This window comes from Schistocerca americana, chromosome 2 (assembly GCF_021461395.2).
Source record: "Schistocerca americana isolate TAMUIC-IGC-003095 chromosome 2, iqSchAmer2.1, whole genome shotgun sequence".
NCBI classification, from domain to species: Eukaryota; Metazoa; Arthropoda; class Insecta; order Orthoptera; family Acrididae; genus Schistocerca; species Schistocerca americana.
In genome coordinates this window covers 866,689,903-866,706,411 of record NC_060120.1, presented here as the reverse complement: position 1 = coordinate 866,706,411, position 16,509 = coordinate 866,689,903, and the positions used below count along the sequence as shown (strand labels likewise).

At 37.6% G+C, this 16,509-nt stretch overlaps 1 protein-coding gene across 2 annotated transcripts in view; it reads left to right on the top strand.

The window, feature by feature from the left end:
* Nucleotides 1-14,608, top strand: part of LOC124595715 (protein tramtrack, beta isoform-like) — a 182,087-nt gene extending 167,479 nt beyond the window's left edge. For both annotated transcript variants that reach the window (XM_047134582.1, XM_047134581.1), the window contains one exon: nucleotides 9,614-14,608. In XM_047134582.1, the coding sequence (XP_046990538.1) occupies nucleotides 9,614-10,053 (440 nt within the window). In that variant the 3' untranslated portion in view covers nucleotides 10,054-14,608. The remainder of the gene's footprint in view (nucleotides 1-9,613) is intronic.
* The last annotated feature ends 1,901 nt before the right edge of the window (nucleotides 14,609-16,509 follow it).

Sequence of the window (16,509 nt, the reverse complement as noted above, 5' to 3'; positions counted from 1 at the left end):
TGAACACTACCCAGAACAGATTCTTCAGAAAACCATTTATGATGGAAATATATTGTGTCCCCTAGTACAAAATAGATTTGATATTTTTGAGAATGTCCACCTAGAAATTGGTATCAGTGACTATGAATGAGTTGTAGCTCCAGTGACTGACAAAGTATTAAGGGCAACAAGTAGAAGTAACAACAACTGATACCAGTTACAATAATAACTGGTATCAGTGACTATGCAGCAGTTGTAGCAAACAGTGATTGCCAAAGTACAAAGGGCAACAATTAGAATGGTTTATATGTTCAGCAGACTAGAAAAAGATGCAGGAATGTTTTGTTTCAACAAGGAACTCACAACATGTAGCTCTGAAGAAGAACTGTGGCTCAGGTTTAGGAGAATGGGAAGTGATGCATGTGATAGATATGTACAGGGTGTACATAATATCCGGGAAAACTTTCAATTATTTATTGCACAAGAACCAGACATTGTACAGATATCATACATATGTTATTTTGAAGAGAAACCCTGATTTCCCCCCCCCCCCCCTCTCCATGTATACCACCACAGCGTAGTTTGGTAATTTGCCGATAGTCAGCACTAGTTGCAAACTTGGCGAGTTCAGGTGCGGAGCAAGCTTTCCGTGTGTTGGAGTTTGACAAAAACAAGTGTGTTACAGCTGTTCAACGGATGTTTAGAACCAAGTATAGTAAGAAGCCACTGACAAGGAAGGCCATTTACCAGTGGCACAACAAATTCGTTACGGTGGGTTGCTTGTGCCCGGCAAAGAGAAGCAAATGTACCAGTGTGAGTGAAGTGAAAATGGAGAGCATACGAGAGACATTCGTAAGGAGTCCAAAGAAATCGGTGCATCGTGCATCCCGCGAGCTCGAAATGACTCCAATGACAGTGTGGAAAGTCCTGCGACAGAAGCTGCCTATGAAACAATTCTAATTGGATCTAGTGCAGAAGCTCAATGATGACGACAAAAATAAGCGTTTTGAGTTTTGTTCGCAGTTGCAACAATTGAATGAGGATGGCGATGGCATTGTTGATCGCGTAATTTTTAGCGACGGAGCCACTTTTCACACTAATGGGAAAGTGAAGAGGCATAATTGTCGAATCTGGAGTACAAAGCATCCACACAAATGCACTGAACTTGAGCATGATTCACTGAAGGTAAATGTTTTTTGTGCCTTGTCACATCGAAAACTGCACCTGCCTTTCTTCTTCGCTGAGAGCACTGTCACTGGATATCCCTGCTTGGACTTGTTGCAGCAATGGCTGATGCCTCAAATGCAATTGGACGCTCCATTCATCTTTCAATAGGATGAGGCTCCACCCCATTTTCATTGTGAAGTTCGTGGGTATCTGAACATAGAGCTGCCACATCGATGGATTGGCTGTGCTACAGAAGGGGATTGGTGTTTCATGAAATGGCCTCCCCAATCACCAGATCTCACTCTGTGTGACTCTTTTCTGTGGGGACACATTAAAGATCTGGTGTATGTACCGCCTCTACCACGTGATGTAGCAGAGTTGCGGGAGAGAATATGGAAAGCAATGGCCACAGATGACTATGCCATGCTGGGACAAGGTATGGCAAGAATTCGATTACTATATTGATGTCTGCCCCGGGTCACTCATGGTTTGCATATCGTATGCTGGGGGGGGGGGGGGGGGGGGGGGGGACAACTTTCAGAGTTTCTCTTCAAAGTGCAATATATATGACATCTGTACAATGTTTAGTTCTTATGCAATAAATAATTGAAAGTGTTCCCAGACTTTATGTACACCCTGTACGTAGTAGGATAGTTCATTATGGGAGGGATTCTCCCTGGTATACTATCACTGTAAAGAATCTTCTAAAGACACATATACTACTGCATAATAGATGTAAAACAAAGCATTTTCCATGTATAACGCCACAACGTAATTTGGTAATTGCCGATAGTCAGCACTAGTTGCAAACATGGCAAGTTAAGGTGCGGAGCAAGCTTTCTGTGTGTTGGAGTTCGACAAAAATAAATGTGTTACAGCTGTTCAATGGATGTTTAGAACCAAGTACAGTAAGAAGCAACCAACAAGGAAGGCCATTTACCAGTGGCACAACAAATTCGTTACAGTGGGTTACTTGTGTCTGACAAAGAGAAGCGGACGTCCCGGTGTGAGTGAAGTGAATATGGAGCATGTACAAGAGACGTTCATAAGGAGTCCAAAGAAATCAGTGCGTTGTGCATCCTGTGAACTCGAAATGGCTCCAATGACAGTGAATGAATGAAGTGCATTTGGCTGTCAAGAGGGCAATGCATAAACACTTAAATTACTGCCACAGCAGAATGCCCTTGAAGCATCAGTCACAAAACTGTAAAAAATTCTGGCTCTATGTAAAGGATGTTAGTGGCACCAAACTTAGTGTCCAGGCACCTATGGATGAGATAAGAATGGAAATTGAAAGCAAAGCAAATGCATAAATTTTGAACTCCATTTTCAAATGTCCCTTTACAAATTAAAATCCAGGGCTATTGACCCAATTCACTGTGTACATCACTGCAGAGAGGGGTGATATAGATATTAGTATCAGCGGTGTTGAGAAACAGCTGAAATTGCTATAATTGAACGAAGCTCTGGGGCCCAATGAAATCCCCAACAAATTTCTACACTGAATTTTTGTCCGAGTTGTTTCCTCTTTTAACATTAATCTGCTGTAGAGCTCTCAAACATGAAACCATACCCAGCTGTTGGAAGAAAGTGCAGGCCATACCTGTGAACAAGAAGAGTAAAAAATGTACAGTATCTTGACATCCATTTGCTGCAGGATCTTAGAATATATATTGAGCTCAAACATAATGAGGTATCTTGAACAGGTTGAACTCCTTCATGCCAACCAGCATAGATTCTGAAAACATTGAACATGTGAAACTCACTTTGCACTTTTCCAAAAAGCATTTGACTCAGTACCACACTGATGCTTATTATCGGAAGTATGATCATGTGGGCTGTCAAGTGAAATTTGTGACCAGATTGAGGATTTCTTTGTAGTGGAGGAAGCAGCGTGTTATATTGCATGGGGAATCATCAAGAGATGCAGAAATAACTTCAGCTGTGCACCATGGAAGTGTGCTGGGACCCTTGCTGTTCATGTTATATGTTAATGACCCTACAGACCATATCAGTAGTGAGCTCAGACTTTTTGTGGATGATACAGTTATCTGTAATGAAGCACTATCTGAAAAGCTGCACAAATACTCAATCAGATCTTGATAAGACTTCAAACTGCTGCAGATGTTGGCAGCTTATTTTAAATATTCGGAAGAGTAAAACTGTGCACTTCACAAAACTAAAAAACATAGTATCCTGTAACAACAATATCAGTGATTCACAATTGGAACTCGTCGTCTCATTCAGATACATGAGGGCAACAGTTTTTAGGGATATGAAATGAAATGCTTGCATAGGCCCAGTCATAGGCAAAGCAGGTGGGAAACTTTGCATTTTCCTAGTATTCTACCACTTATTCAATCAGTCTACAAAGGAGATTCCTTATAAGTCACTTGGGTGGCGGATCTTAAAACATTGTTCAGGTGCATGTGACCTGTAGCGTATAGAACTAACAGGGGACATTGAACAAATACAGAGAAGGGTAGCATGAATAGTCACTAGTTTGTTTTATCCTGGGAGAGTGTCAGGATATGCTGAAGAAACTGAACTGGCAGACACTTGAAGACTGTCACAAACTATCCCAAGAAAGCATACTTAAAAAGGTTCAAGAACCAGCTTTAAATGATGACTCTAGGAATGTACTGCAATCCGCTAAGTCTCACTCCCATAAGGATCATATGCAAGTGGAACAGGAAGAAACCGTAATTTATGGTACAGTGGGAAGTACCCTCTGCTATGCACTTCATAGTGGTTTACAGAGTATGGCTGTAGATGTAGATAATATCCTTGTACTGCTAGTTGCAGACGTAACTACTATTCTTCTGTTTAAAAGTGTCAGGTTTTCACAACCTCTCAGTGCTATAAATCTCCTAGGCTTACATGGTGTTTGTGATGTTTCAGTAAGGATATTCTCTCCTCCCATCTTCTAGCAAAGTACTTGTGTGTCACAATCTGTGTCCTTTTATAGGTGTCAGTGGAAGCAGTAATTTAAATGTTGTAACAGGAACTCCTGAACAGTTGAACTGACACTCCAGTTCCATGTTTTGATGAGTGGCAACTCATGACTGTTCACTACTGACTCATGAGTTGCAGCTGAATGTCACTAGTATCTTTTAGCTTCCAAAGGGGACTGCTCAGTTTTGCTGGGGTAGATCTCTTGGCTAAATTAATCCAACTCATAAGGAGAACAAGGCAGGTGCCATAATCCATTTCCCAGAAACTTCGCTTAGTGGAAGAAGAGTCAAAATAAGTGATCACATGTCTCGGCTTATCCATAGATTCTTGACTGTTTCTGAGAAAGTGATGGTCAATTTTTTCACGTAACTTAGGGGCCTTTTAGCGCGCGATAATCTCAGCCAAGATAGTAGCACAGTGGCTAGAGCGCAGTCTCTCACTTTTGCACCTTGTGCTCAATATTTTTCCATTTATTCACTCAAGGCCATAGAAGGTTATGGCGCAAATGCTTCTTATCAAGTTAGAAGATACATGGGTGTTGTGTTAACTGCAAAATTGCAAGATACATGGGTGTTGTGTTAACTGCAAAATTGCAACTGGGTTTCACCATAATTGTCATACATTTATGATGTAATATAGTTGTGTGATATTTTCAGGGATTACAATATTTTTAAATCCTCATATTCCTATATTTCCTTCTTATATCATTTCTTACATTAATTCTACAATATAAGGAAAAGATAGATTGCTCCTTGCCGTAAAGATGACATGCTAAGTTGCAGACCGGCGCAATGGAAGGACACTTACACATTAGCATTCAGCCAAAGGCTTCAGCAAAAAAGGAAACGCACATTCATTCACGCTAGTAAGCACATCTCACACACAAATGAGCGCCGTCTCCAGCAGCTCAGACCAGAATGATTATAGTAATTATTATATTAAATATTATTTTTCGTATTTTATTCTTATATTTATTTTTTAGTAAGATTTGGTGTATTCCTTTGGATGATACTGATCTTAGAAACATTCAAAACAGAGAAATTCTGAACGCCACACGATTGTGCGAAGTCAAGTTTTCCACAGTAAAATTTCTTCAGATGAATCTCGCTCAGGTTTAGAACATGGGGCACAAATGTGTGAAGCCATAATGCTTGCCACTCTGCCGGTGCATCAGTTGAACTTTTACTCACAAGGAGGCACATAATGTACCTTGAAAACTTTGACTTTCTTTTTCTCAGAAATTGTCAAGTATCAGCGAGTAAGCTGAGACATGCGTTCGCTTATTTTGAACCCTTGTTAACTGAGCAAAGTTTCTGGGAAATTGGGTTATGGCACTTGGCATGTTCTCATCAGTGCCATATGGGTTTCAACTGCCTCCTTAATTATGCTGTCCCAGAAACCAGCTATTGAATGGATGACCAGTCACTTCAAAATTCTCTCTCTCTCTCTCTCTCTCTCTCTCTCTCTCTCTCTCTCTCTCTCTCTGTCTGTGTGTGTGTGTGTGTGTGTGTGTGTGTGTGTGTGTGTGTGTGTGTGTGTGTGGGTGGGTGGGTGGGTGGGTGGGTGTGGTTTGTATTGTCGCCAGTGGACACCATTCTGAACACTGTAAATCAGTACAAATATTTTTCATTGTTTTACATTATTATGAGCTGCTTTTTGTGTAATTTCGTGTTGTGTCAACAATGGAAAATTAAGAATTGAATGTAACAATATTATAAAAAGGATGGTTGCTATTCATAATATAGTGTAGGTGCTGAGTCAAACATAGGCACAACAAAAAGACTGTCATAAAATTGTCTTTCAGCCAACCAGGCATTTGTCAGAGGTAGAAACACACACACAATCCCTGAGTTGTGTGTGTGTGTGTGTGTGTGTGTGTTTTTTCTATTTCCGACGAAGGTCTGGATGGCCGAAAACTAATTTTCTGACAGTCTTTTTGGTGTGCCTATCTGCAACTCAGCATCTCTACTGTATGGTGAGTAGCAACTATACTTCTCATAGTGTGTCAGGTATTTAGGCGTCAAAAGTAAAGGGTGATATATAATAAGGTAAAGTTCAATGTCAAAATCAATTCAGGTTTAATACTAAAGAAACTAAGAAACATGCACTGGAAAACATTAATTAATATGAGTAAATCTATGGAAACTAACCACAGTTGAACTCAAAACCTGTGGGAAGAGAAACTATAGCTTTACCTTTTGGTTACAACAGCAAGTCACTGAAGGTGTTTGTGAGTCGTGAGATTAATTAAACCAAGCTTCCAGTCCTCCATTACTGCAAAGTTACATACTTTGTCAACTGCTTTCTTGTTTTAAAGTGGACCATACAACATTTTCACACAGTGTATTTTTTCATAAATTTAAATATTGTATCTCATTTTAAAGAATATGGGACCAAGTCTCCAGACATCTGATGTTGATTTGCAGGCTTTACAGCTGTTATCTTATTTGTCTCATAATGATGTGCTACCTACGTTGTCTCTGCTGTGGTGCAGCAATTAGACTACAGACAGTTCATAATACATTGCAATTTCAATATAGTAAGCAAACAATAGGAATATCTATGATAGGAGTATAGCACACTGGACATGCAGCCAACATCAAACTAAAATAGCCATGTGACATGTATAACACTGATGGTTTACATATTGAGCTAAGATATAAACTTCAATATTACTCTTATTTGGGCTGTTTTACAAATTTATTTATTAGTGACAGTAGTAGTAGAGGTTGTCACTGTTATGGATGTGAATCAAAATATGTCAAAGGAGGAAAAGTTACCTTAAGTAGGTCATTGTCATCATTATCACCACCACCACATCATCAGGTTACAGCTCCGGTTTCCAGGATCCTGATGACAAGTTCTTTTGAAATTTTTCTATTCTTGTATGGCTCTTACTCACAGACACTGTCCCAAAGGAGACCTCTTTCAGGGATACCCTTCTTAATTATGTCAATCCGTCTTCTTCTTGGCTGTCCATCATGACTTTCCCATTTCTAGTAATTTCGAGGATTTTCTTGGCCATTCTGGTTTCTAACATATATTTAACATGACCATACCATCTTAAACTAGATTGCCATAGTTTATCCAGTACGGTGAGTTTTACATTTTCATCAATTGTGTTCCTTTCATACCTTATCTTATCCATCTTCATTTGCCTCATCATAAATCTAAGAAACTTCATTTCAGCAGCTTGGATTTGGCTATTCCCTCCCTCCCTCCCTCCCTCCCTCCCTCCCTCCCTCCCTCCCTCCCTCCCTCCCTCCCTCCCTCCCCCCCCCCCCCCCCCCCCCCCCCCCCAAGAACACAGAAAGGGCTATGATGTACAGAAATGTGAATGTGGCAAAGTGTACATTGGTTACTCTGAGTGATGCATTAGCACTCACATAGGAGCATGAACACTGTGTATGACTGGTGCAAAATAACTAATCAGCTGTACCTGAACACCCTCAGGACTGTGGCCAAACTATTAATTTTCAAAAACCTTGTGTGCTTACTCAGCAGCTGTGAATCCAGCAGGAAAAAAAACAAAGTGAGTCTACTGAAATAGTTAAATACCCTACCAGCGTGAACAGGGACAGCAGCTACAATTTACTGACAGCCTGGCTGCCATCAGTCAGAGTCCATCAGGGCAAATGTGTTCAACTGCCAGCATCTTCAAATGACCTGGATTAAACAGTATATAAACAAGACATCAATTCGCCATTGCCTGCCAGTTCTCAGCCATAGTCACCACTCCACACCACTTTTTGTTTTGAATTATCCAGTGGCATCCCAGAATGAGACATTGGTAGCCACCTGACAACCAAAATAAGGCAGTGTGTAGGGGAAGACCATCACCAGAATCCAACATTCACCCTCAAGAGGACAGCTGCAAAGTTGTTCGAAATGTCAGACTTTTAGTTGTTTTAGTATTTCAAAATGACATGGCCTGTTTCTCAAAATGATTTTATTGAAGCTGACACTGGCTGTAGAACCCTACAAACTGATATAATTTAATTTGTATTGCATTTTTCTGATTAGAGGTGCCATTTCATCATCTGACCTGACACAGCCATCAGAAACATTGCAATCTGAAAGGATTGTATATTATCCTAAATGATTTAATAATACATGGGCCCCAAAGATGACAACATTCTGCCAATATGTATCATGTCAAACTATTAATCTCATATGTCATAAGAAATTTGCAAGCCTCAACCATTCCCACTGTCATATGTATAAATTTAAGTTTACTATTATATCTCCAGATAGTTATAAAAATAATGTATTTACATTAAGTAACTTGCTTAACATAGCCTTGCATCTCCTTTAGCCTGGCTTAACTCTAACTCATCATTGCTTAGAAGCCTTTATGCATCTAAGCAATGATGAGTTAGAGTTAAGCCAGGCTTTTTATTCAGATGAATTTTGTTTCATTGATAATGAAATTTTGTCTGTGATGAAGCAGGAGAAATAAGTACCACTTTCTCTGCTATAAAGAAAACCACACATACTATTGCAGTTTTCAAGTGATTGACTGTACCAGAGGACTATATAAGTTTGTATACACACAATGCAATGTTTTGGGGCAATGTTATGTTAGAAGACAATAAGTACCCTTCTTGCAGAACAATATTTATGTTACAGAATACACCCACACCATCATAGTACCACTTCATGCTTAATAGCAGATAGTAGTATCTGTGATCCGAAAGCTCCTCAAACACAAAAGAAACACAGTGGTTCTCTTTGTTACTTGATGTACTTCTCAACTGTTTAAGGCAGTGTCTTCTGTCTGCATTTCTATAGTTTCTTAAGTGATTTGCACGAGATCTCAACAATGCAGCTTTGCCACTACAGTTCAAGTTTACTTAATAACACTTAACTTAAGTATATATCTCAGGTGTTTCTGGTTGTAAAATGTTAAGTTATTCATAAAATGAAATATGGTATTACAGGGGATTGGTGAAGATTGGATTGGCAAATCGGATAACCAACAAAGAGATACTTACTAAAATTTGGGAAGCTTTATGGCACAACTTACATGAAAAAAAGGGATTGTTTCATGGACATAATAGTTTGGTAATGGAAGATAGTGCCCAGGTAGAAAGTGTAGTGGAAGACCAAGGCTTGAATATGATAAGCAGGTTGAAGTGGATGTACGCTGCAGTAGTTACACAGAGATGATGAGACTTTCTCCGGATAAACTGGCATAGAACTGCATCAAACCAGTATTTGAATTGAAAACAATGCTAATAACAAACATGCCATAATGACATCATGTCAGGATTCATATGGAACACTATTTTGGATGTTGTGGAGAATTGGTTCATGAATGTATTATCTTTGATTGCAGAGCACGTGTTCCCACACATGTAAAAGTGTCTTACTAATGTTGTAATGTATTACGTTTTGCTTATTTAATGGCAGTATTGACTGTTGATTATGTTAGTCGACTTGCTGAAAAAAACGTAATATATTTTTATAATGTATTTTAAATAAATTGCTAATTTGAGGCTTTATTTTACAGCAAGCAGAAGTTTCCCCTACCCGCCATTTCCATGTCCATTCTGTGACCGTGCCTACACCAGTTGGGGCTTCCGCCGACGCCATATTAAAGCAGTACATACTCAATCACAGAAGCTGCCGTGCAAATGGTGTGCAGAAGTTCTTCCATCACACTCAGATTGGGAACAACATGTGACAAACAGCCATGGATTGGCTCCCACAGATGCCCACAATGGGCTTTTGATACTTGAAGAAGCACATATGGTTTTACAGATACCAAATCCAACACGCCTTGACACATTTGTCAGTATGATCAGGAAGAATAAAAGTGCTGCCAATAGTAGTGGATCTGGCAGTAGTGGGGGAATAGTTAATGCTGGAGCAAGCAGCAGTTCACAGGATGACCAAGATTGTTCAAATGGATCTGCCAGCGAAGCAGAGAAGCCTGCATCACGGACTTAATATGTTACTCATAATTCGCTTTTCACATTAATTTGTGTTGGCATCACACTTTACTACTTATCTTTAGAAGTGCCAGATCTGAACAACACAGCTCTCCCTGCTGTGAGCTTGATAAATTGCGTATCATTCCTGTGTTTAGTGTCATTTTGTGAATTTAGCAATGTATACTATGAAGCAGAATAATTTACTTGTGATACTTATCAGTTGTCATAAGAAACACATTTTGAAAGGTACTGAGCTCTAATGATATAGTTTTTATCATACAGTGACAAATACAGGGCATATAGACATAAACTGACCATACATGATTCTTCTGTGATGTCTTGGTAAGATTTATTTCTATTCACCTTTTGCTCTCAGATTTGTCACTTTTGCCATGTTTCAATTGTAATACACTGCTCAGTATCAGTCCCTAACACCATTACCATTGTGATCCATGCCACAGACTTCCAAAATCAATATTACATGTTTTTCACTGACAAAGTATTGTAATACTGCATTTTAATTATGTGTATCATTATAATTATGTGCATCAGTTGTCATTAATTTTTTCCTAAAGTAAAGTCAGTGAGATACTATTTTCATGTTAAATTCATTAAAGTTATATAACTTATGTTAATTTGATAGCACACTGAAGTAGGGTAGTGTAGGAAGTGTAGTATTACAGTGTTTTCTCAAATTATTTTCATTTATACCTGATGCTAATACGTGGACATCAGAAACATAAATTATATTACAAAAGAACATGAGCAGTTGTGCAGAATGTAGACAGATGGTAACAATAGCTTTCTTTACCTTTGATTGATGATTTACTGTAACTAACGCCAAAAAGATTCATTGCACTAGGCTCGATGGGACAGATATCTCCACCCTTTGGTTGTACCTGATTTCCAGGTCTGAGAGTTTCACAACTTTTGGACTTTTCATAAAATTATCTTTTTTATCAGACTCAAAGCAAAATATACCTATAACTGAACATACGAATGATGGTTCTCTACTACTTCTGTTGTTCCAACAATGTAAACTTACCAGTTTTACGGGCACAAGACAATAACAGTTTATGCTACCTGTAGCTACTATTTCAAAATCTTATTTTTTTGCCAATGCGTTGTATGTTAAAAAGAAGAGCTTAATTCTTGTGGTTTCAAAGATTGGTGACAAAATATTAAGGAAGGTTATTGTTCAATGTCCCATTGACAACAAAGTGATTATACACAGGTATTTAAGGCAAGGTTATAAGCAACAGACATTCAAGAACCAAGTAATTAGATATTATTTGTGGAGACAACACTAGTACTGGAACCATCTTTATTAAAGAAAGCATCTCTGAGATTTATGATGACTTAAAAACTCTATCCAACACTCCAGATACTGATGTTGATAGTATTCTTTGCTTACACTTGCAATTAAGAGTGCAGCGTATGGATTTCAAGTGAATTTCACTCATTAACATATTTCCATCAGATTTACTTTGAAATATTTTTAAATAATGAACTGCAATGAAAATAATATTTATAAGACAGCAATCATAATATGACATTCTGTACCTGTAATTTGTGCCTTTTTGACTGATGCTTCTTTCCCAACATGTGTAACTTTATTCAGGTGTATATTTGAGAGCAGTGACAATACTGTGTATTTTTCAGTGGGGAACTCATGTTCTACAAATAGTTGCAGTTAATAAAACACTGATTAATGTTTTGTAACAGATTTTTTAATATTTGTAATAAGAGAGTTTAGAAGGGTGGAGTGGATATTTTTGTATAAATTATATGCTGTGTATATTGCATGTATTATGTAACTCCTACTTCCTTCACATTATGACAGAAATATGTCAAGATTATGATGTAATTTCATACTGTATTTTTGGAAAGTTGTTTATTGAAATAGCAGTCCAATAAATTAATTTACATCAACTAGGCTTACAAATATTAAGATGAAAAAATAGCCTGGAATTATTGTGAAAAAAAAACAGTGTTCATCATTAATAACAGAGCCACATGTGAAGAAAATGTTAATACTAGGCTGTTGAATCCTATTAACTGCAAGTCAAGCAAAAAACAAACTGCAAATGCAAGTGATAAACTTGAGGGCTTAGACAGCTTAGAAACCCAGTTCCAGTCTTCTCCAGGAGACAATGCTGTGGTTGATGTAAATGATAATAGTTTGACGAGGGGTTGAACTAAAGGAACATGACAGTAATATCTCTTTTATTCAAAGAATATCCGTTATGCACTTATAACATCATTGTCACACCACTTTTGAGTTGTATTAATAATTACCATCCCATGGGTACCACCCATCAGTCACACCCTCTCAAGTTTCAGACATAAATTACTGTGTGGTGTGTGTGATTTTGTTCATTTTTTTTACATCCCTGGGCTCTCCTCCTCTAACACTATTTTGTTAGTGTCTGGTTAACCAATGCATTAATAATTACAATCCATTAATGTGTCTAAATATATGCCTTCTTTCTAATAAAAATCAAGCAATGAAAACCACAGATCTGAGTAATGTTTGCAACATGCAGTTAAAGATTATCAGAATGATCATAATTCAGTAGCAGTGTAGATGTGTATTTCTTAGAGAGAGCCCAGACACACTCAGACACTTTTAGATGCGTGATCATTCTTACCGCATGCAACAGTTCTTGCATCTATCACTGGGTTCCCTACCTCCTTTTACATCTATGGTGACATGTCAAATGTCTCAATATCACCATTCTTTCTCATCCTCTTCTCTCCACCAATTCTTGGATACCCCATATCCACTCTTTTGGTGGTCTTCCTCTTCTTTTTCTTCCAGGGGGTTGTCATGAAAGCACTGTCTTTAGGCATTTGTCTTATTTCATTCTTTTGACATGCCGTAACCACCCAAGCTGGCTGTCTTCCATTCTGTCTGTAATATACTGGCTCTGCCTCCTTTCTCTTATTTCCTCATTTCGAGTTGGGAAATTCTACATGCTCCTCCCAAGTGGTCCATTTCTAAAGCTCTAAGTCTCTTTATACTTTCTGTGAGTTCGTAACACTCACTACCACAACTTGTTATTGGTTGCTCAATGGATTTGTATAACTGCATTATACCAACCAAAGTACAAGATTCAGTTTTTGGATAACCATTCTTTCCTACCTGATTCATTGTTGTATAACTCTGTCACATCTTCCATCACATGGTAGGATACTACTCATATACTTAAACTGTTTACACACTTTATTTTGATGTCTGTCAATGTGCAAGTTATTTTCCTCTGCTCCTGTTCTCAAAATAAATTTTCAGATCCCACTGTTTGTACTGTTCCATTAACTTCCCAAAAAAATAAGTAAATTTTACTAAGTTTGTAAAACCATGTTGCTAATTATATAGTTTGCCAGACAATATTTTTAAGTGTAAAAATGCTCTCTACCAAAAAAAAAAAAAAATTGTTCAATATGAGGACTATTTTTAATTCCACAGATATATTGTACATTTTATAAGTAATATTGATCCTTCCCTGAATGAAATGAAAAAAGCATGTTACCTATCTGTAATCACATTGAAGGCAGTGATTTTGTGACAAACACTTACAAAATATAAAATAACAGAAAATAATGTTGTGAGTGAGTTTTGATGCACAAAAAGATGTAAACAGTACAGTAATAAATTATAGGTTGGAAACAACAAACATAAATAGCAATAAAAGGCATAATCTAATGTTTTATGGCTATGGAGCCTTCAAGTTTTTCAACTCATCACTCACAATAGCAGCGTGAATTTTTCGTCCCCTTCAAGTTCTGGTTTGGTTGTAATACTTAAGGGACTATTCTGTGCTACCTGCAGTCATTATTTTTTGCTGGTGGAGGAACAAGACTAGGAAAGAATAAAAGTGTGGAAGCTAATGCTGCTTTATGAGCCACTGTGTGTGCCTACAAACCATTCTTGAATCATCTGCAGGTGAGCCATTGCCTTCTGTCATTTACGTTTAGAAGTGTAAATAGAACATAATAATATATATTAAATATCAAGTGTGTCAATTAAGAGTGCTCTTTTAATATGAAATGTACAAATGAGAAGAACCCATGGATGCACAAAATATTTTATATTAAAAATATTTATTATTTATCTAATACAAGCAATGCAGAAAGTTTGTCAGGCTTATCTTTGTTGCAGTCTTTGTATATAAAATTATATTGTGGATAGCTGTAAGAATTACCTTTATTGGCACATTGTACTTTCTTCTTCTTGTGCCTTTTTTATTGTAAATTTTTACTGGATGTTTTTTATTTATCATTTTTGTATAGACAGAAATCTGTTTTTGATCATTGATGAAGAATGCAAACTAGTCAGTTCATTCTAGCACAAGAAATTACTGTTGTTGGTGCATGACATATTTCTCCGTAGCTCTGTATTTGAAGTTCATCTAAAATCATTCATTGTCCCAATGTTCCTGTGTTGATACAGACCTTTAAAAATCATGAGTGGATTCTTATTATAATCTAGTAGTGGAAATAAATACATTTTCACTATTTTTATTAAATATTTAATGTGGGTTGTATATGTACAATTTTAGTTATTACTAATAAACAAATGCTTTTGCAGAGATTGTGTCCAGAAAGTGATTTTACCTATTCTCAGTTCTTACACACTTTTCATGCTGTACAATACCACCTATGAGTCCTTGGGATTTGAATTTATGCTTGTAAATGTTAGTTCTTAAGAAAGAAAGAAAGAAATAAATAAAAGCACGCAAAACTGCTTGTTTTATGATGGAACTATTTCTGGTGGCACATTAGTACACAACTGTGTTTTGACCTTACTCTGTGGCACGTTTAATCGAAATCAGTCAACTCATTGGCAGTGGACAAGCAGTTTCCTAAAGAGATGTTACTGCATTCCACTGGGAAATGTTCTTTATCATGAAAAGAAGAAACTGATGCTGCACCTTTGTGTACATACCAGATAAGTTCCATTAGTGGTGGTCACTTTCAGAGGGGAACCGTTTATTCCATGCACATCTGCATTTGTTCCTCCCGCTGTTCAGAAAATTTCTGCACATCGTTTTCCTTGGGTATTGCAGTGTGAATATGAAAATCCGTGCCATGAATGCTCTGTTTGGCATATGGTGCCTAAGAGTTATGGGGTCTTAAGAACTCTTCCATGAGGCTCCACAGGAGCACTGCTTTTTTCTTTTTTTTTCTGCCTGGAGGAATGAAGAACACATCCCTTAGTAAGCTGCTCATCCAATGCCTCTGAGTTGATTAATGATGTTGAAATTCGTTTCCAGTGTAAGGATGTATTTGAAAACTTCAAAACAGCTGCTCAGTGTCATCTGTATTTTATCAGGATACATGTACGTTGTAACAAAATCTGACTGTTTATTGCTGTGACAAGTAAATTATGCATGGACTTTAAAGACAAATATGACAATGATGTAGTACCATGCATCCTAAGGACTGTCATAATCACTTAATGAGAAATACTGAAAAGACAGGAGTAGGTTTGAGAATGAACTGCAATTATAAGAGTTAAAAGACATTAAATCAAACTAGTGGTAAATAAAGGAGTAAGGCTGTGTTGTAGTCTATCCCTGGCATTACCTACTCAGTACATTTTGCAAGCAGTAAAGAAAACCAAGAAGAAATTTGGAAAGGGAATTTCATTTCAGAGAGAGAACAAATAAAAACTTCGAGGGATGCTGATGACATTGTAATTTTGTCAGAGACAGCAAAGAACTTGGAACAGCAGCTGAATGGAATGGATAATCTCTTCAAAAGATACCTTAAAATGAGCTTCAACAAAAGTAAAACAAGGGTAAGTGAATATCATCAAATCAGGCAATGCTGAGGGAATTAGGTTAGAGAATGAGATACTATAGGTAGTTGATTTTTTTTGCGACTTGGACACCAAAATAACTGATGTTGGCCAGTGTAGAGAGGACATAAAATGAAAGCAGGCTGTAGCAAGAAAATCATTTCTGAAAAAGAGGAATTTGTTAACACATAATATAAATTTGTGTGTTAGGAAGTCTCATTTGAAGGTACACTCTAAGACAAAAGAAAAATGATGCGCCACAAAGGAATTACGTGAATGGGATGAATCTCAGCAGATGTAATGTACATTACAGACAAACAAATGGTAATTATTTCCAAAAAACCGGATGATTTATTCAAGAGAAAGAGCTTCACCAACTGAGCAAGTCAGAAAAGGGTTGGGCAACTCTGGCCCTTATGCAAACAGTTATTCAGGTTGGCATTAACTGATAGAGTTGTTGGATGTCTGCCTGAGGGGTATCAAGCCAAATTTTGTCCAACTGGCACATTAGAGTGTCAAAATCCTAAGCTGACTGGAAGGCCCTGCCCAAAATCCATAATGCCTCAAACTTCACAATTGGTGAGAGATCTAGCGACCTTGCTGGCCAATTCAAAGTTTGGCGAGGACAAAGGAAGGCGGTAGAAACACTTACTGTGTGCAGGCAGGCAA